The sequence below is a fragment of the Ceratotherium simum genome, chromosome 2 (genome assembly GCF_057802395.1).
Source record: "Ceratotherium simum simum isolate JZ-2026a chromosome 2, ASM5780239v1, whole genome shotgun sequence".
Taxonomy (NCBI): domain Eukaryota; kingdom Metazoa; phylum Chordata; class Mammalia; order Perissodactyla; family Rhinocerotidae; genus Ceratotherium; species Ceratotherium simum.
Window position 1 is genome coordinate 75,128,059 of NC_141901.1, and position 21,569 is coordinate 75,149,627.

General features: G+C 37.8%; 1 protein-coding gene across 7 annotated transcripts in view; it reads left to right on the forward strand.

Annotated features, from left to right (window-relative positions):
- The window catches only part of KYAT3 (kynurenine aminotransferase 3), a 62,945-nt gene that overhangs the window by 30,908 nt on the left and 10,468 nt on the right, over positions 1-21,569 (forward strand). For all 7 annotated transcript variants that reach the window (XM_087447959.1, XM_087448002.1, XM_087447981.1 and 4 more), the window contains 5 exons: positions 21-146; positions 247-367; positions 6,300-6,376; positions 7,596-7,685; positions 18,160-18,346. In XM_087447959.1, coding sequence (XP_087304085.1) covers positions 21-146; positions 247-367; positions 6,300-6,376; positions 7,596-7,685; positions 18,160-18,346 — 601 coding nt within the window. The remainder of the gene's footprint in view (positions 1-20; positions 147-246; positions 368-6,299; positions 6,377-7,595; positions 7,686-18,159; positions 18,347-21,569) is intronic.

The following is a 21,569-nucleotide window of genomic DNA, read 5'->3' on the forward strand; positions in this document are numbered from 1 at the left end:
TCTTCATTCTTCATGCTTAGAAACCTGTTCATGGAAAAAAATGGTCTAGTTCTGACTGGACATTAGATCCTCAAGAACTGGCAAGTAAATTTAACTCCAGAACCAAAGCAATTATACTAAATACGCCACATAACCCCATGGGCAAGGTGAGTGAGTCTTTGATCTCTTTAGACAGTCTTCTCGCCCATGATTTCTCATGTGTTGAATCCTAATTGGCTCTGCTCTTTTGTTTCCTTGCCTGTGTAGGTGTATACCAAAGAGGAGCTCCAAGTCATTGCTGACCTGTGCATCAAACACGACACACTCTGCATCAGTGATGAGGTTTATGAATGGCTTGTATATACTGGAAATAAGCATTTAAAAATAGGTACTGATTATTACATAGCGTCACAAATCTAAGTGTGATTGGGCACATGTGGAACAACTGATTGGAATGGATCCCAGAACAGCTTTAAAATAGTGTGGTAACAGGCATCTGTCCATATGAGCACTTAACCATGGGATTTAAATAAATGATGCTTGAGTGGATTAATGAACAGATTAAAGGACAAATAGTACAAACTTAGGGGAAGAGATTTCAGATCACACTATAAAGCTATGAAATCAGAGAAATAGTACCTTTGCCTGTATCCTTGGCTTATATCAAGAAACCAGCTATTACCTGGTACAGAAGACACAGGGGGCTTACTTGTTCCCGAACTTGACTGTCTTTGCTGAGTAAGTTGACAAAATGCCAGGTCAACAGGAAAAAATTACAGGGACAGTAAGCTATTGCTACTTGGCCCTTGCCTGCGATTTTGCCATTACTACTGGGCCATCTCACAAATGCCCTGGTGTCTTCTGGGGTAATCCAAACTTGTATCAGCTATAGGATAATAAGCTGGGCTACAACCTTTGGGTCTTTGCACTTGCCCTTCCTATGCCTGGAAACACTTTTTCCCCAGATCTCCACATGGCTCAGTCTCCCACCTCCCTCAGGTCTTTATTCAGATATCAGTTTTTCTGACCACAACATGTTAGATAGTTACATCTCTCCTTCCAGCTTTTGCTCTGTCTTTTTTCTGTTCTGTTCTGTTTTGTTTTTTTTTCCTAAGCAAATATCAAGATATATATTTTTTACTTCTTACCTGCAAGAAAGTAGGGATTTTTGTTTGCTTTGGTCTCTTCTGAATCCCTAGTTCCCACAATATGGTCCCGTATATGGTAGACAATCAGAAAGTAATTGTTGAATAAATGAATAGGAAGTGTGAAAAGGATCAGGGAAAGATAACTAAAATCATTGTGGCAGAAACCAATAAAAAAAAAATTAGTGCACTTAGGTATAAATAGTTGTTGTACATATCATAATTATCGCTATGGTACATTACATATTGTTATAGAAACACAGAGGAGAAAGCAAATGCTTGAGAGGATCAACAAAAGAGTGGGCAAAAGATGGAATTAGCTAGACAGAGAAGTAGGAAGAAAATTCCTATCACATACGCTAGCATGTTCTGAGGCAAAGAAGCGTGAAAAATCAAGTACACTTAAGAAAGGTAAGTGGTTTATGAGATGTATTGTAGTAATTGGCACAGATGAGGTGGAAAAGTAGAGTGATTCTGAAGGACTTTGAAGGAGAAGAAAGAGTCCAAACTTTGTTGAGGAGGTCATGGTTCTGAAACTTACTTTAGTGATAGAGTTTAATCACTTAATCACTTTAGTGATTGCATTCCCTTCCGAAACTAGAAGCAATTTACCTAACAGAAATCTAGTAAGTAGGATAAGTCAGTATAAAGATCACGATTCTGTGCGTATTTGTCTATAACAAAGAGTTATTGAAATAAATACATCTGAGTGTTTCTGATTTTGCCATTAACATTCACTTACTAAATGCTCATTTGTGTCACTATTGGTAGATTCACTATCAGATAAGTGGTAGCACTTATGTTAAATGCTTAAGAAAATTTTGTGGCTTAAGAACATTTTGTGGAAGAAAACTTAAAATTGATTTTTTTTAAAAAAGTTCTGTACATTAATTTGATCACCAGATTACCAATGAGCATACTTTGAGTACTACTGCAAAAGTGTGACAAGGCAGGGGAATTGGATACATGATTGGATTTGTTTTATAAAGGTAACAGCCAGCTACTGGTAAGGATCTTAAGCAAGTCAGATGCCCTGGCAGTGGACACGATACGTGGGGGCTATTTGTAAGTAACAACTGTAGGGCACAGAGTATGGCATTTGAAGGCGGGAAGGGAACAAGCAAGTATGATTCTGGGATCTCTAGCCTGGACACTCAGCAGTAATGAGGCCCTTAACCAGAGACAGAGGTGAGAGGAGGAGCAGATCTGTAGGGAAGAGCTGAGCAAAGGAAATTCCTGCTTCTCATGCTATAGACTTGCTAAGTTTCAGTGTCTGTGGGACATAGAGGAGGAGACATCTGGAGACAAGTGGAATTGCAGGCCTGATGCCCAGGATCAAATTATGAGGGGATATATTTTCAGCTGTCATCAAAATTTTATGGATAGTAGAACCCATGGAACAGAAGGAATTTCTCTCAGGGAGAATGTATAAAGAGAAGAAGGCCAGCGATTTGCAAGGTGTGGTGCCTTAACACAGCAACCTCTTGTTGCCTGTCAAAATCGCATCAGAGTTCACCGTCACCATCTTGTTGATGACCTCTGTCTCTGGTCATTGGAACTATTCCCCAGTTGAAAATCAGACCGACTTGGACAATTCATAACTTTTGTAATTTTTTTGGATTAACCAGAGAGAGGAAGAGGCATCCATTGAATGAATAAATATTATTTTATATATATTCATGTCTATGTGATAATAACTCAAAGCTTTAGAATTTTTTAACTCAGTTTAGCAATATTCTTTCCAAAAGATTACTTTAAATGATCTTGAAATTTATTGTGTAAACCTTTATTAGTATATTGTTTAAACTTTATGTTATAGTATTATAAGCCCTTCATGGTAAAAGTGTAACTGATAATATTATTTGCTAAAGATATCAAGACATACATTTTTAACTCAGACTTTTTAGTTGTTGTAACAGCCCATAAAGTTAAAAGAAGAAAAAAATGAATTCACTATTTCATTACTTAGAGAGTGCAATTCAGTTGCATGAAAACTTAGATATTTCATCAAATACAGAGGCCTTTGTTACATGAAACATGTAAAATGGCTATTCCATCAGTTTGCAGAGTGCGATAGTAGTTCTTTAATACAATGCAATAAGGCTTTCTAGGCATATATTGGGAAATTAGCATCATCTTCATGTTGTCACAGAGGCGGTTTTCCTTGGTGTCACACTCTTCATCATGCCTCTCATCTCTATCGGAATTCTACTGAAGCCTAAGTCCCTTACGAATAACTGTTACAGCTGCTGTAGCTGATGTAAAGATCCAGAGTCACAAATGGGAAGTGCAAAGACCAGGTGCCCTTCAGATATAACTGCAAGCTAAACTTATGGTATACTGATACAGTTTTTTAAAATCATCAGACCTGCAAAGATTGTTTCTTTTTTTTGGCCTATGCAGTGGCGTGGTCATCCCTTTGCATTAACTTCTGTGGCTCCCCAAATCTCTGAGATTGAGAGGATATGAACATCTAGATGTTTTAAAATTACTTAAGGCCCTTTTTATTGAAATAGTAGAACTAATTTGTATTGGACCAGATTCTTGATTCAAATTGTGTCTCCAGGTTTGAGTAAAACAACATTTCAGTCAACGAAAAGAAAACTCTCTTCTAGAAGAGAGATATACTAATACATTGATATTTAGAAAATTAGTATAAAATTCCTTGTAAGTTATTCAGCTGATCAGCTTACTCTTTGAAAAAAACATATCTACTTTTATATGACTACAATAGTCGTTAACAAATTAGTTAGCTCTCCTTTTAAATACTGTAATTGGATTTGATATTTTGTGAACAAAACCTACATTTGACATATGAGTAGTTTTGATTTCCTTCATATATAACTTATAGTGAGAACAGGTTAGGATTGTATTAGTTTCTCTGGGTAATTCTTGCTGTCAAAGAATTTATTTCTAAATGTTCTTACTAATAGGCCTTCCTGATTTTGGATATATATTATTACTTTAAAGGAAGTGACACTTTGTGTTATACATAGTTTAGATTTTCTCTAGTCAAATGAAAAAGTGGGATGTGTCATGGTGGTCTTTTGGAATACTTTGGAAGACTAGAAATGTCTCAGAACGTGAAGGGATGTAATTATTTATATCAAATGTTAGAAAATTCCTTCTTTAAATGGACCCTCTAAATATTTTCTTCATTTTTCCTTTTGGTTTTTTGGTATGCTCCACAGAGAATACAGTTGTAACATTTCTGATTTATATAGTTTTCCTGCCTTTGCAAATACTGGCAGGTATTTCATGATGGACTGAAATTATGAATGCATCCGTTTGGGGAATTTCTTTAGCTACCTTACATTTTACTGGGCACTTAACTTGCTTATGAGCATATTACTTTAAAAAAACAGTAGTTTAGACCACAGAAATGAGTATTTATTTTCCCTTTTGTGTGTACCAACACCTTTAGAACAAAACAAGAGCATCCATTGTACCTCTGAAAAACAGGTGAAAAACTTGCAGGATTGCATGTGAAGAATTTCACAACTAAATTACTTAAGGAATCCAATAAGCAGTGTTGTAGGTAGCATTATCAGAAGATTAATAGAGGAATAATTTACCAATATCCAACAAAATTTGCAAACTTCTGCATTTTATACCTCCATGACTTTGTTTCCTGCATTCCCTTTGTTCAGAATACTTTTCTTCCCCTTCTCTGCTTGGCAAAGCCTGTATAGTCTTCCAAGTCTCAGCTCAAGCATTACTGGCTGCAGAAAGCTGCCTTCACCCCTTCTTCTATCCTTGCATAATACTCCAAGCCTATTGCTCTTATAGCACTTACGACGCTGTGCTACAATTGTTGCTTTAGTTGTCTTATACCCCCATTAGACATTAAGCTCCTTGAAGATAGGAACTGTATCTTAATTGTCTTTGCTTCCCCTAGACCTGGCTTAGTCCCTGGCACTAACGTTTGATGAGTGAATGAGTAAATGAATGATTTTATTCAAGTTATTAATCAACTTGAAAATCTTTATACAGTCATTTCTCATTATTCATGGAATCTGTATTTGTGAATTCACCTACTTACTAAAATATACTTGTAACCTCAAAAGCAATACTCACAGCACTTCATTTGGAGACATGCGTAGAAGTACGAAAAATTTGTTACCCTATATGCATGTTCCCAGTTGAGGTGGAATGAGACAACACTTTGCTTTCTTGTTTCAGCTCATTCTATGAGCAAGAGTCCTTTTCATGGTGATTTTGCTATTTAAAATGGCCCTAAGCATTGTGCTAAAGTGCTGTCTGATGTTCTTAACGGCAGGAAGCTGTGATATGCATTTCAGAGAAAATATGTGTGGTAGATAAGCTCCATTTAGGCACAAGTACTAGTGCTGGTGGCCATGGGGTTGTTAGGGAGTGATACCTAAAAGGTACAGGGCTTCTTTTGAAGTAAAAGAAATGTTCTAAAATTGATTGTGGTGATGGTTGCAGAATTCTGTGGCTATACTAAAAACCACTGAATTGTATACTTTAAATGAGTGAGTTATATATTGTGGGATTTATATCTCAATAAACTTGTTAGCAAAACACACACACACACACACACACACGCACGCACACAGATTGCTGGGCCACACCCCCAGAGTTTCTGACTCAGTAGGTCTGGGATGAGGCCCAAGAATTTGCCTTTCTTACAAGGTCCCAGTGATACTGACTTTGCTGGTGTGGGGACCACATTTTAAGAACCATTGCCCTAGGAATCCTGTAGAAATAGACTCAGAAAATGGGCAGAGTAGAGGTGGGCTAAACAGTAGCCAGGACCACAACCAAAACTGTGCCACAGGATGATTACACTGAACGCACAGCTACTACTAACACTGATCGCTGGGTGTTGCACGGAACAAGCCCAGAACACTGCCTACTGGCACCTCTGTCACTCCTGGCCCTGGAAATAATTTTGCTACTTAAAATTATTCAATCTGTTTACATATTACTTTGGTGTGATGTTACAGTGTTCTAAAGCATTGTAACATTTTCAACTGTGTTTGGGTTAAATTTACATTATCTTAAAAAAAACCTATTGAAATAACTATACTAACTACACTATAATATGTTCATTTTCATTGAATTCACGTATCTTATGTTTTTAGATTATACTCAATCTAGATTGATTGGAAAGCAGTTATTTGACCTTTTTTTTTTTCTTTTCCTGTTCAGCCACTTTTCCTGGTATGTGGGAGAGAACAATAACAATAGGAAGTGCTGGAAAGACTTTCAGTGTGACTGGCTGGAAGGTAAGATGAATAAGAATTTAATTGCTTAAAAATAGGCATGTATTTTATTTCCTGTACAGTTTTTGTGTTTTAAATGCATATATATTCAGTTTACCCAGGTTTTGATACTTGTTGATCTTAGCTTATTATTTACTCGTTCAGCTTTTGTGTTGACCTTTATCCTTTTTGAGACCTAATTATTTATTTACAAATGAGAAAAATTAGGGGCCAGGCCAGTAACATAGTGATTAAGTTCCCACGCTCCGCTTGGGCGGCCCGGGGTTCACAGGTTTGGATCCCGGGCACGGACCTATGCACTGCTTCTCAAGCCATGCTGTGGCTGGTGTCCCACATATAAAATAGAAAAAGATGGGTGCGGATGTTAGCTCAGAGCTAATCTTCCTCACCAAAAAAAAAAAAGAAAAATTAGGTAATCTTTCATTTTATAAGTCATCAACTAACACTCTTTTCTTTGCAAAGAATGTTCAGATTAGTGCATATTAATATAAAAAGGAGAAAAAACAATAGTAGCTAATGTTTTGGCACTTACTCTGTGCCAGGCTCTCAGCACTTTACATACACTGATTCCTTTCATTCTCTTAACCACATTATGAGGTAAGTATAATGTGTTGTCCCCATTTTACAGACAATAAAACTAAAGCACAGAGAAGTTAAGTAACTTGCCTCAGGTTACACTGCTAATAAATTCAAGCCAGGGCAGGCAGTCCAGCTTCAGAGACCATACCCATAACCCTGTACTATGTAATACAATAACAGTTTATCCCAATGAGACTTGGTTATCTTCCAACCTCACCTCTGTGGAACATGGCTAAGAAGCAGGGATTATCAGAAATGATGCCTGCAGAACCGAATTGTGGAAGAGTCCCTTAGGCCCTCATTCAGAGTTACTTTTATCTATATCTAATTCAAACAAGCTTTGTTACTGGTTTTTAGGTCTCCAGAATATGAGAAGTAGCAAATCTGAAAAGTAGGTAAGAATAATAATGATTGCAGGCGCTCTTCACCTTCTGAAGGCAGAGTTTAGTGACTAGTTGGAAACTTTTCCACAAAAAGGACAGTGTTGAAGTGATTCTAACTACTCATGCTGCACTACTTTCATAGTGTAAACATTTTAGAATTACATATATTTAATAATTGCGTCAAGTTTAGCTACTCTCTCAGATTTAGTACATAAAATTAGATTCATTTTTGAAATCTGTTTTATCTTTTCCTTTCCCAGCTTGGCTGGTCCATTGGTCCTAATCATTTGATAAAACACTTACAGACAGTTCAACAAAACACCGTTTACACTTGTGCCACTCCTTTACAGGTAGGTGTCGTAGTAGCCTGGGGTTGAAGCATGGTCCTTTGGTGAAGGTGTTATTTCTATATTGTGTATTTGAATTGGCTTAGTTCTAACCTTCATGTCCTTCTTGAGCAGGGCTTTCTAGTATAATTTGGGAATTTAGGAGCAGCACATATTCATTACTATCCAGAATAGTTTGTTGGTTTTTTAATACATCAAGTTTTAGCTTTGAACATTCATACGTCGCTGGTGGGATTACATAGTACTGTAAACTCTCTGGAAGACAATGATAGCACCAAGCAAAGTTACAGATGTGCATGCCCTACAAAGCAGCAATCCATCTTCTGGGAATTTGACCTGTAGTCTTATCTGCACATGTAAGAAGCTCTTAGGTACATACATTCATTGAATGATGTAGGTACATCATTCATTGGTACATACATGAATGATGTAGGTACATCATTCATAGCAGAAGATAAGGGATAGTTGTTATTCTTCTACAGATGACTGGTTAAATAAACCATCCAAACATTTAAATATTATATGACTATATTAGTTTCCTATGTCTTTGTAACAAATTACCACAAACTTAGTGGTTTAAAATAACACATATTTTTTATCTTACAGTTCTGGAGATCAGCAGTCCAAAATGGGTCTTACAGGGCTAAAAGCAAGGTGTCAGCATTGCTGTTCCTTCTGGAGGCTGAGGGAGAATCCGCTCTTTGTCTTTTCCAGCTTCTAGGGGCTGCTTGCATTCCTTGGCTCCTGGTCACATCACTCCAACCTCTGCTTCTGTCGACACATATCTTCCTGTGACTCTAACTCCTGCCACCTTCTTTCTCTTATAAGAGTCCTTGTGATTGCATTAGGCCCATGGATAATCCACGATAATCTCTCCATCTCAAGATCCTTAAGTTTAATCACATTTGCAAAATTTGTTTTACCATGCAAGGTAACATATTTACAGATTCTGGGTTTTAAGATATGGACAGCTTTGGGGGCCATTATTTTGTCTATCATCATGGCTGTTTAAAAAAGAAAAAAAAAGAAAGGAAAGGAAAAGAATGAGGAAGCTCTATAATTACTAATATGGCAAGATTTCCAGAATATATTGTAAAGTAAAAAAAGCAAGATACAGGGCAGTGTGTATTTATGCTATATTCTGTATAAGAAAGGGGGAAACTATTTGCTTATGTTTTCTTAAAGGATCTCTGGAAGGATCCATAAGAAACTAGTAAAAGTGGCTATTTGTAGGGGTAAGGAGAATAGGTGAAATTAGTAGATAGGGACAGGGTGAGTGTAAGATTTTTTAATGTGTTATCTTTTTTTTTGTATTGTTACTATTTTTTTAAAAAAAAATTTACAAAACAGGGATCTATGTACCATCATTCTGTGAATAATCAGAACACTGAAAAACAATTATTTTTCTGGAAGGTAGTTAAAAGGCCAGAAGAATGAAATATGTTAACTACAATAAGCTTAATTTTTTGCTTCCTGTCAAAAATACCTACTGAGAGTGACGTCAGCATGGCGGAGTAAGCTTTCCCGTAAACTCTTCCCCCAATAAGACACAACAAAAGGAACAGTCACAGACCAACAATGGAATCCTAGACAGAGAAAAGCAGGATCAGAAAGATCCACACTGCCACACTTCTGAGAGTGGAACGTGCTGGGCCCCCAGAGGAAGTGGGGAGAGGTAAGGAGAACTCCTCTCCCTCCCCATCAGATCAACGATCCAGGTTCCCGTGGCTCCCAGAGGGGGGGAGGGGCGGCCCTCTGCGGGGAAACCATAGCTCTTCGGGCTCTCTCAGCCAGTGGGAAACTCCCACACACAGGACTCAGAATTGCTACAGGGTACCATCAACATCTGAGCACCCCAGAGAGCGGATAACAAGGGGCGAACGAGAAGCCCCCCACGCCAGGGACCCAGCGGGCAAAAGAGAGAACCCCCCCTCCCCGCAAACTGGACCCTGAAGCACAGCCGGCCAGACCAGACCAAGCGATCCGCGGCAGACCAGACCAAGTGATCCGACCCGCGGATCGCAGCGGAAAAACTGAGGCAGAGCGCAGGAGGCTCAGATTACACAGCCACACAGTGGCGCGGGTGGAAATTACAACCAGAGATTTCCAGGATGAGGAAAAACAGAGCCAACACAGGAACCACAATGCAAAGATACATGAAATCACCAGACCAGAAGGAAAATGAGAAGCACCCAGAAACCAACCCTGAAGACACAGAAATACATAACCTAAATGACAGAGATTTCAAAATAGCTATCGTAAAAACACTCAGCGAAATATGGGACAACACAGACAAACAATTCAGTGAGATTAGGAGTTTCTTCACAAAAGAGATTGAAATCATAAAGAAAAACCAATCAGTGCTGATGGAGATGAAGAACACAATGGAGGAGATAAAGGAGAATCTGGAATCTTTAAAGAACAGAGCTGACAATATGGAGGAAAGAATTAGCATTTCAGAGGATAGGAACACAGATATGCTCCAGATAGAAGAGGAGAGAGAACTAAGACTAAAAAGAAATGAAGAAAGTCTCCGAGAAATATCTGACTCTATTAGGAAATGTAACATAAGAATTATATGTATTCCTGAGGGAGAAGAGAGGGAAAGAGGAACAGAGAGCCTATTCAAGGAAATAATAGCTGAGAATTTCCCAAATCTGGGGAAGGAGCAGGAAATACCACTAAGCGAAGCCAACAGGTCACCTAAACATGTCAACAGGCAAAGGCCCACACCACGCCACCTAGTGGTAAGGCTAGCCAGAGTCAATGACAAAGAAACAATATTAAGGGCAGCTAGACAAAAACAAAAAATAACGTACAAAGGAACTCTCATCAGGCTCTCAGCGGATTTCTCAACAGAAACTTTACAGGCTAGGAGAGACTGGAATGATATATTCAAAGTACTGAAAGACAAAAACTTTCAGCCAAGAATACTCTATCCAGAAAAAATATCCTTCAAATATGATGGAGAAATAGTAACTGTCCCAGATAAACAAAAGCTAAAGGAGTTCATGACCATAAGACCCCCACTACAAGAAATACTCAAGAAGGCCCTCAGGCCTGAAAAAAAGAAGAGAAAGGGAATACAAAGCTTGGAGCAAGGAGAAAAATAGGTAGATAAACTCAGAAAAATAGTAGATCTTTACCGGAATAGGTTAGCAACCACTTAAATACCAAAATCAAAGATCAAAGGAAGGAATTCACCAAAAATAAATTTAACCTCATCACTGTAAACACACAGCCACAACACAAGATAGAATAAGGTATAACAAGAACGACTTAGAAGGGGAAGAGGAAAGTGATTGAATTGACTTAGTATAAGGAAATAGAAGGCCATCAGATAATGGACTATCTCATACGCAAGATTTTTTACACAAACCTCAAGGTAACCACTAAACAAATAATCAAAAGAAAATCACATATGATAAACAAAGAGAAAACTAGAAGAGTCATAAGACAGAACAACCAAACTGAATTGGCAGCCCAAAACACATGGGACAAAAAACAAAGGAAATGCAAAAGAACCAGAAAATAAGTGACAAAACAGCAACATTAAGCCCTCGTATATCAATAATTACCCTTGGGCTGGCCCCGTGGCTTAGCGGTTAAGTGCGCGTGCTCTGCTACTGGCGGCCCGGGTTCGGATCCCGGGCACGCACCAACGCACCGCTTCTCCGGCCATGCTGAGGCTGCGTCCCACATACAGCAACTAGAAGGATGTGCAGCAACTAGAAGGATGTGCAGCTATGACATACAACTATCTACTGGGGCTTTGGGAAAAAAAAAGGAGGAGGATTGGCAATAGATGTTAGCTCAGAGCCGGTCTTCCTCAGCAAAAAGTGGAGGATTAGCATGGATGTTAGCTCAGGGCTGATCTTCCTCACAAAAAAAAAAAAAAAAATGACTAATAATTACCCTAAATGTAAATGGATTGAACTCTCCAATCAAAAGATATGGAGTGGCAGGATGGATTAAAAAGCAGGACCCAACAATATGCTGCCTCCAGGAAACACATCTCAGCTCTAAAGACAAGCACAGGCTCAGAGTGAACGGATGGAAGACAATACTCCAAGCTAATGGCAAACAAAAGAAAGCAGGTGTTGCCATATTCATATCAGACAATGTAGACTTCAAGATAAAACAGGTGAAGAAAGACAGAGAAGGGAAATATATAATGATAAAAGGGACACTCCACCAAGATGACATATCACTTTTAAATATATATGCGCCCAACATACGAGCACCGATGTATATAAAGCAACTATTAACAAACCTAAAAGGAGACATTAACAACAACTCAATAATAGTAGGGGATCTTAATACCCCACTTACATCAATGGATAGATCATCCAGACAAAAAGTCAATAAAGAAATAGTAGACTTAAATGAAAAACTGGGCGAGAGGGACCTAGTAGACATATACAGAGCACTCCATCCAAAAACAGCTGACTACACCTTCTTATCAAGCGCACATGGAACATTCTCAAGGATAGACCATATGTAGGGAAACAAAGCAAGCCTCAATAAAGTTAAGAAGATTGAAATCATAACAAGCATCTTTTCAGACCATAATGCTATGAAACTGGAAATGAACCATGAAAAAAAAACTGGGAAAGTGACGAAAATGTGGAGATTAAACAACATGCTACTGAACAACCAAAGGATCATTGATGAAATTAAAGGAGAAATCAAAAACTATCTGGAAACAAACGAAAATGAAAATATGCCATACCAAACCGTATGGGATGCAGCCAAAGCATCCCTGAGAGGGAAACTCATAGCAATACAAGCCCACCTTAACAAACAAGAAAAAGCCCAAATAAGCAACCTTAAATTATACCTAACAGAACTAGAAAAAGAAGAACAAACAAAGCCCAAAGTCAGCAGAAGGAAAGAAATAATAAAAATCAGAGCAGAAATAAATGAAATTGAGACCAAAAAAACAGTAGAAAGGATTAATGAAACAAAGAGTCAGTTCTTTGAGAAGATAAACAAAATCGACAAACCCTTAGCCAGGCTTACTAAGAAAAAAAGAGAAAAGACTCGAGTAAATAAAATTAGAAATGAAAGAGGAGAAATTACAACGGATACCACGGAAATACAGAGGATTATAAGAGAATACTATGAGAAATTATATGCCAACAAATTGGACAATCTAGAAGAAATGGATAAATTCTTAGACTCATACAACCTCCCAAAACTGAACCAAGAAGAAATGGAGAATCTCAATAGACCAATCACAAGTAAAGAGATTGAAATAGTAATCAAAAATCTCCCAAAAAATAAAAGTCCTGGACCAGATGGCTTCTCTGGTGAATTTTACCAAACATTCAAGGAAGATTTAATACCCATCCTTCTCAAACTGTTCCAAAAAATAGAGGAAGATGGAACATTTCCTAAATCATTCTACGAGGCCAACATCACCCTGATACCAAAGCCAGACAAAGACAATACAAAGAAAGAAAATTACAGGCCCATATCGCTGATGAACATAGATGCAAAAATCCTCAACAAAATTTTGGCAAACCAAATACAGCAATAAAAAGATCATACGCCATGATCAAGTGCGATTTATACCAGGGATGCAGGGATGGTTCAACATCCACAAATCAATCAACGTGATACATCACATCAACAAAACAAAGAATAAAAACCACATGGTCATCTCAATAGACGCAGAGAAGGCATTTGACAAAATACAACATCCATTTATGATAAAAACCCTCAACAAAAGGGGACTAGAAGGAAAATACCTCAACATAATAAAGACTAATTATGACAAACCCACAGCCAACATCATACTCAACAGGGAAAGACTGAAAGCCAGTCCTCTAAGAACAGGAACGAGGCAAGGCTGCCCACTCTCACCACTCCTGTTCAACATAGTACTGGAGGTTTTGGCCAGAGCAGTTAGGCAAGAAAAAGGAATAAAAGGAATTCAAATAGGTAACGAAGAGGTGAAACTCTCACTATTTGCTGATGACATGATTTTATATGTAGAAAACCCCAAAGAATCTGTTGGAAAACTATTAGAAATAATCAACAACTACAGCAAAGTTGCAGGGTACAAAATCAATCTACAAAAATCAGTTGCATTTCTGTATGCTAATAATGAACCAACAGAAAGAGAGCTCAAAAAGGTAATACCACTTACAATTGCATCAAAAAGAATAAAATACCTAGGAATAAATCTTACCAAGGAGGTGAATGACCTATACAATGAAAACTACAAGACATTATTATAAATAAAATCTTAAAAAAAAAAAAAAAAGGGCCGGCTCCGTGGCTTAGCGGTTAAGTGTGCGCGCTCTGATGCTGGCGGCCCGGGTTCGGATCCTGGGAGCGCCCCGAGGCACCACTTCTCCGTCCAACGTGAGGCCGAGTCCCACGTACAGCAACTAGAAGGATGTGAACCTATGACATACAACTATCTACTGGGGCTTTGGGGGGAAAAAACTGAATAAATAAAATCTTAAAAAAAAAAAAAAAAAAAAAGACATTATTAAAAGAAATCAATGATGACATAAAGAAATAGAAAGATATCCCACGCACATGGATTGGAAGAATAAACATAGTTAAAATGTCTATATTACCTAAAGCAATCTACAGATTCAATGCAATCCCAATCAGAATCCCAATGACATTCTTCACGGAAATAGAAAAAAGAATACTAAAATTTATATGGGGCAACAAAAGACCCCGAATAGCTGAAGCAAACCTAAGAAAAAAGAACAAAGCAGGAGGCATCACAATCCCTTACTTCAAAACATACTACAAAGCAATAGTAATCAAAACAGCATGGTCCTGGTACAAAAACAGACATACAGATCAATGGAACAGAACTGAAAGCCCAGAAATAAAACCACCAGCTAATTTTTGACAAAGGAGCTAAGAACATACAATGGAGAAAGGAAAGTCTCTTCAATAAATGGTGTTGAGAAAACTGGACAGCCACATGCAAAAGAATGAAAGTGGACCATCTGCTATCACCATTCACAAAAATTAACTCAAAGTGGATCAAAGACCTGAAGGTGAGACCTGAAACTATAAAACTCATAGAAGAAAATATAGGCAACATACTATTTGACATTGGTCATAAAGGAATCTTTTCGGATGACATGCCTACCCAGACTAGGGAAACTAAAAAAAAATAAACAACTGGGACTTTATCAGATTAAAGAGCTTCTAGAAGACAAACCAAAGCAAAATCAAGATGAACAGACAACCCACCAGCTGGGAGAGAATATTTGCAAAACATACATCTGACAAGGGGTTGATCTCCATAATATATAAAGAACTCACACAACTGAACAACAAAAAAACAAACAAACCAATCAAAAAATGGGCAGAGGAAATGAACAGACACTTCTCCAAAGAAGATATACAGACGGCCAATAGGCACATGAAAAGATGTTCAACATCATTAATCATCAGGGAAATGCAAATCAAAACAACACTAAGATATCACCTCACGCCCGTTAGAATGGCTATAATCACCAAGACCAAAAACAACAAATGTTGGAGAGGATGTGGAGAAACAGGAACCCTCATACACAGCGGGTGGGAATGCAAACTGGTGCAGCCTCTATGGAAAACGGTATGGAGATTCCTCAAAGAATTAAAAATAGAGATGCCCTATGATCCGGCCATCCCATTACTGGGAATCTATCCAACGAACCTGAAATCAACAATCCAAAGAGGCTTATGCACCACTATGTTCATTGCAGCATTATTCACCGTAGCCAAGAAGTGGAAGCAACCTAAGTGTCCCTCGACTGACGATTGGATCAAGAAAATGTGGTATATATATAATGGAATACTACTCAGCCATAAAAAAGACAAAATTGTCCCATTTGCAACGACGTGGATGGGCCTGGAGGGTATTATGTTAAGTGAAGTAAGCCAGAAGGAGCAAGACAAATGCTGTATGATCTCACTCATATGTGGAATATAAACCAACACATGGACAGAGAAAACTGTATTGTGGTTACCAGGGGCTATGGGAGTGGGGGTGGGGGGTGGGCACAAGGGGTGAAGGGAGACATATATATGGTGATGGACAAACAAAAATGTACAACCCAAAATTTCACAATGTTAAAAACTATTAAAACATCAATAAAAAAAAATACCTACTGAATGAGAAAAAGTTCTATTGTAAAGTTCTTTTTCCAGTGACTGTAAAGTAATATCATGATAAAGGCTAGTTCTGACATTTAGTTTTATTATATATTAAACTCATTTCATCCTCTCAAGATAAATCTATTCACTTATTCAACAAATATTTAGACAAAAATTCCTGCCCTCATGGAGCTTACAGCCTAGTGGCGGGAACAGATAATAACAAATAAATATGTTAATAATATATGTCAGCTGTTGAGAGATGTAACAGAGAAAAATAAAGTAGGGAAGAGGAAGAATATATAGGGCTAAGCAGGGGAATATACAATGTTAAATGGAGCAATCTTTGAAAGCCTCACTGAGATTGTGACATTTGAGCTACGAATTAATGGAGGTTAAGTAGTCACATGGTTACCTGGAGAAGAACCCTCCAGATTGAGAACCAGTGCAAGGTCTGGGGTAGGCAGCCTGGCTTTCCTGTCTATATCAGTGAAAAGCACAGAGGCAGGGATGGGATGATCAAGGGAGAAGGGTAGGAGGAAATTGGAAGGTAGCTGGGAGCCAGATCTGATAGGGTCATGTTTGTCAATATAAAGACTGAGCAAGATAGGAAGCCTCTGGAGAGTTTTGAGCACAGGAGTGACTTGATCCAACTTGTGTTACCGAAGGACTCTGGCTGCTTGGTTGAGTTGAAGACTGTTGAAGTGGTGACAGTAGACTGAACCAAGATGGGGTGGTAGCAGTGGTAGAGAGTGACTGGGTTCTGAATGTATTTTGAAGGTAGAGCTGACGGTATTTGCCGATAGATCACATGTAGGAGAAGAAGAGAGGAGTCCAGTATAATTCTACAGTTAGGACGGATGTTTGTGTCTCCTGGGCTTTGAATTTTCTAAGGCAATATCTCCTACTATAAGGAATGAATAAGTTGCTGAGAAAAAGAAAGATTCAGCTAAGAATCTGGGACATCTTTTTCTGAACCATCTTATTCTCCATTTCAGTTAAATGCCTGTTTTTTTTTTCCATGTCCTCAGACGCTCATGTTTGGAAATTGGCCCATGCTTCGAGCGGAACCACAGATTCCTAGGCTGAAGCAACTGATCCTTATTTATCCAAGATTTTTTTAGTCCTGGGGAATTATTATTAAATCTTTGTTCCTGCTGAAGTCTATTGGTGTGCAGTCTTCTCTGCGATCTTGCCCTTCTCTGTCTCTAGGTGTCATCTGTTGCCATGATGTCTCTCTGCTACCCTTCAGCCACACCAGACATCTCAGTTCTTCCATCAGAACAAACTATATCCTGCCTTTTTCATGTATTTGTTTTCTTTCTCATCCCTCCCATATGCCCCCACCAAAACACACTAATTGGAAGCTCCAGAAAGACAAGGACTATGTTAATCTTCTTTATCACCGTATTCCCAGCATTTATCACAATGCCAGGTTTAACACAGGTGCTTGATATATATTTACTGAGTGAATGAATTTATTCTTTAGTTCTTGATATCTCTTGATTCTGATTAATTTCCTTAAACTTTGGGCACTTTGCATTGCCCCTCATCTCCCAGCCATTCCAGGTTCTTGATTATTTTCTTGGATCTCCTGGTTTTCTCTGAGAACCAATATTTCTGAGTTGTCCCAGTTCACACTTGCCTACCAAGCTTCTGCCCTCCTGCTTGCTTAGATCCTTGTTCTTTAGGTATACCCTGATTCGGACTTGTTTACCTGTTCCTGACCTGTTGCCTTCTCAGATGCCTGCCTGATCCTTAACCACATTGGCTTTTTTCCTTGGCTCAATTTCTCTCCTGTCTCTTCTAACTTTCCTGAAGAATGGTAGAGAAGTAACTCCACATGCCCCAGAAACTCGTGTCTAATCTCTCTGGCCCTTAGACTGCCTTCCTGGGATATGAGTGATGAGAGCAGGGATTTGCACACCTGTGGAGGACACAGTAGGTCAGCTTTCACTTCCACTGCATCCTCCAAGGTAATGGGGAAGGGCTGGCAAGGCCATCGTTTCTCTGGTCATCTTTCAGACTGAGACCTAGCAAGTCATTCTAGACGCAATGGAAAATAACTTAATGTCTTTTTGTTCCCAAGAAAGCCATCTTTATATAATACCTCTTTTTCAATTTGGATTTTCATGGCTCATTCTCAGTTCTTTACATTAGATTTAATCATTTACATGTAACTGATTCCTCCGTTAATCTATAGAGTTTAACATAAGTTCACAGGAATTCAATTGTAATTCCCTTAATGACTTTTTTGCCAGTAATATTACTCAAACACTCTTATTTATTATACCAATAAACTCAGCAATAAATAATATTATCGTATTTTCTTTCCTCATTTTTCAATCTTAACATACAGGAAGCCTTGGCTCAAGCTTTTTGGATTGACATCAAGCGCATGGATGACCCACAGTGTTACTTTAATTCTTTGCCAAAAGAGTTAGAAGTAAAAAGAGATCGGATGGTGCATTTACTCGAAAGTGTTGGCCTAAAACCCATCGTTCCTGATGGGGGCTACTTCATCATTGCTGATGTGTCTTTGCTAGGTTTGTAAAGGTTTTTATTATTTTAAATATATGCAAAATTATGTGTGAAATTATATCAGAATTATGGAGAAAAGATTAGTGTCAAAGCCATATAGGCATTTTATCTGTGGAAAAATGGATTTTCACAATGTCAGTGTTTTTCTACAGTCAGCTTGATGTCTACACCCTTGACCTTAAATGTGACTATTGTTACATGGTTATGGAGTCCGTTGTTCTAGGTATTCTATTAAACATAGAATTTGCTGTCATCTTGTTCTGCTATGTAATTTAAAACACAGGTACATGAAATAGTATATGTACTCTGTGTTCTTTTGAGTAAAATTTTAGTTTCCTTTTTACTTGAGAAAAATAAGATTTCTAGAATGTTGATGCCATTGGGGACTATTTTCCATTTTAGAAAATACTGAAATGAAGTAAAGAAGGAAAATATTTATTGAGGGTTTACTACATGCCTAGAACTTTCAAATACCCTTTTGATGAAAGCATTGTTAGCTCCATTTTTAAGGATATGAAGCCTTAGAAAGTTTTTAATAACTTGCCTGAAGTCACACAGCTAGGTTCCAAATAGTTGTCTCCAAAAAACAGTGGTCATATTGCCTGAAACTGTGATATGTAATTCTGACATGCCCTACAAATCTAAAGTTAGAAGCCTGATAATGTTTTCTATATAACTTATTTTTCTTCAAAAAAACAATAATGTTGATAATAGTAAATTTAAAAGCAGAATGTATTCTGGCAGATATTGCAGCCATTCTGAATAGTTTTAAATGTTTTAAGGTTTTATTACAATGAAATTATGTGCCACTGAACTTGAAAAGCCTTTTATATATACCAAATTTTATCAAGCTGGAAACATTGGATTTTATAACCAAACAGTGATGGTTATTTCTTCATGTGCTGTGAGAGCAGCAGAGGCCGTGGTGACCAGAGGTTCTTGCTGTCCTGTTGCCAGAGAGCTGTATTTGTCCAGCCCCCAAGCTCCATTCCTATATAAACCCACTTAAGATGTTCTGTACTCGGATGTTTGGAAATGACTTGTCCTATATTGGGTCTAAATGTACAGCTTATTTCATGCAATGATAAAAAGAAATAGCACAGCTTTCATCACTTACCTTTTTACTTTTGAATTGGAAAGCCACAAGATTTTCAACATGAATTATTTTGTTTAGAAGAATTTTATTTATACTTCATCTGCTTCCAAAAAGAATTTGAGCTAACTCATGTTAAAAATTTTTCTATGCGTGGCCGGCTGGGTGGCGCAAGCGGTTAAGTGCGCACACTCCGCTGCGGCGGCCCAGGGTTCGCAGGCCCAGATCCCGGGCGTGCACCGACACACCGCTTGTTTAAGCCATGCTGTGGCAGCGTCCCATATAAAGTAAAGGAAGATGGCCATGGATGTTAGCTCAGGGCCAATCTTCCTCAAGAAAAAAAAAAAGGCGGGGGAGGATTGGCATCAGATATTAGCTCAGGGCTAGTCCTCCTCACAAAAAAAAAAAAATTTCTATGCAATAAATATGTAACTATAAATGTTTATATATATAATATAAAATCAATGTCACATTGGAGGGGGAGGAAGCAAATATTTCAGTCACCTGGGTTCATAGAATATTGTAATTAGCATTAACTTGAGACCAAACTTCGTGGCAGCAGAGGCAAATAGAAAAATGGAATTAGTTACATAATTCTTAGATAAAAGGAGTAAAGGAAACCTACTAGCTTTTTAGATAAGAATAATCCTTTCCTGGAATCAAATTTTCCAGATAGTAAATTCTAAAAGGAATTTATCACATGGTGACATTAAACATCAAAAAGACAATGATGCAACTTTTGCTTGGATTTTTGCATTAAGCTCTTAAATACTTTCCCATTCTATCTTCAGTTGATCCATCCTGCTTGCAATACTAGTTTAGGTCTTAGATCTTGAACTAGTGTGTTTGTAATAGGAGCACAAAGGGTTTTGGTTAGAAAATCTTTTGCGATGATGGAAAAAAAGATGTCCCTTCTTTATAGACCTCCTTTACCTGTGGGGAAAAGTGTTAATGTCTATAGGACCCTCCTACATATGAAGACAAGCTCATTTTATTTTACTCTTTCATCTGCTCAGATTGATTTGAATGTGGAAATTCTTTCATATAGTAGAGGTTGGTCCCACCATTTGCTAAAGAAAAAAGCAAAAACCAAAATTTTCTTTTGGTGGTAGCTTGAAAATAAAAATAAGCCATAAAATTCATGACCATAGTGATTACTTCCCTTTAAAATCCACAGCAATGACTAACTGGTTAATATTTTTTGAGCATTTATGATATAGTAGGTATTATGCTAAGAGCTTTACAAATATCGTATTCTCACAAAAGCCCTATGAGATTGGTGCTATTATATCCCTAATGATAGATGGGAAAGATGAGATAGAGAGAGAATCAGGAAATTTACTGAAGTTAATCAACTAATAAGTAGTGGAGCTGGGCCCTGAATCCAGAGATTTGTTCCTAACTGGTGAACTTATCTTTTTTCTGCTATACTAAGCAATTTTCCAGACCCATGAGCTTCGTCCTAGAACTAAAAAGGAGAACATCTGAATAGAAGACAAGATAACAAATAAGGAGATTATTACAGTTTTTCTAGTGAGATAATAAGGTCCAAAATTGTGGAGGAGATAGTGGGGATGCAACAACCAATTTTGATTTTCATGGGTTACTTAAATACGCTAATGCTAGTGTAATATGGTTCAAACTCCTACTTTCAATAAAGGAATATTTTGTTTAGTTCCTTTGAGGATCTCTGACTCAAGCATTCAAAAGAACTAGTTTCAAACTTTCTTCTAACTATAAAATCTTTATAATTGTGTTTATTCACTTCTTTCCTTTTGAGCACTATGGCAATAAATTCCTATTTTCTAAGCTTTAAAAGAATAAATGAGTAGTACAGCCAGTGTCAGTTACAGTTAGTTAATACCCTCCTGTTCTTCCTTCTGCTGCTATAGGTAAGCACTCCTTTCTCTGGGTTACCTTTGAATATACTGCTGTTGTGTACTTGTCACATGGAGTTTTCACATAATTTACAACTAGACTCTAACTTTTTTAAGTTGTCATTTTTGTTAGAGCCAAACCTGAATTAAACACACCTGCATACATATAACTTAGATAGTAATTTAACTTCTTCATCTATAAAGTGAAGATTGTAGCTACCTCTTTGTAGCTACCAGAATTGTAGGACAAGTAAATGA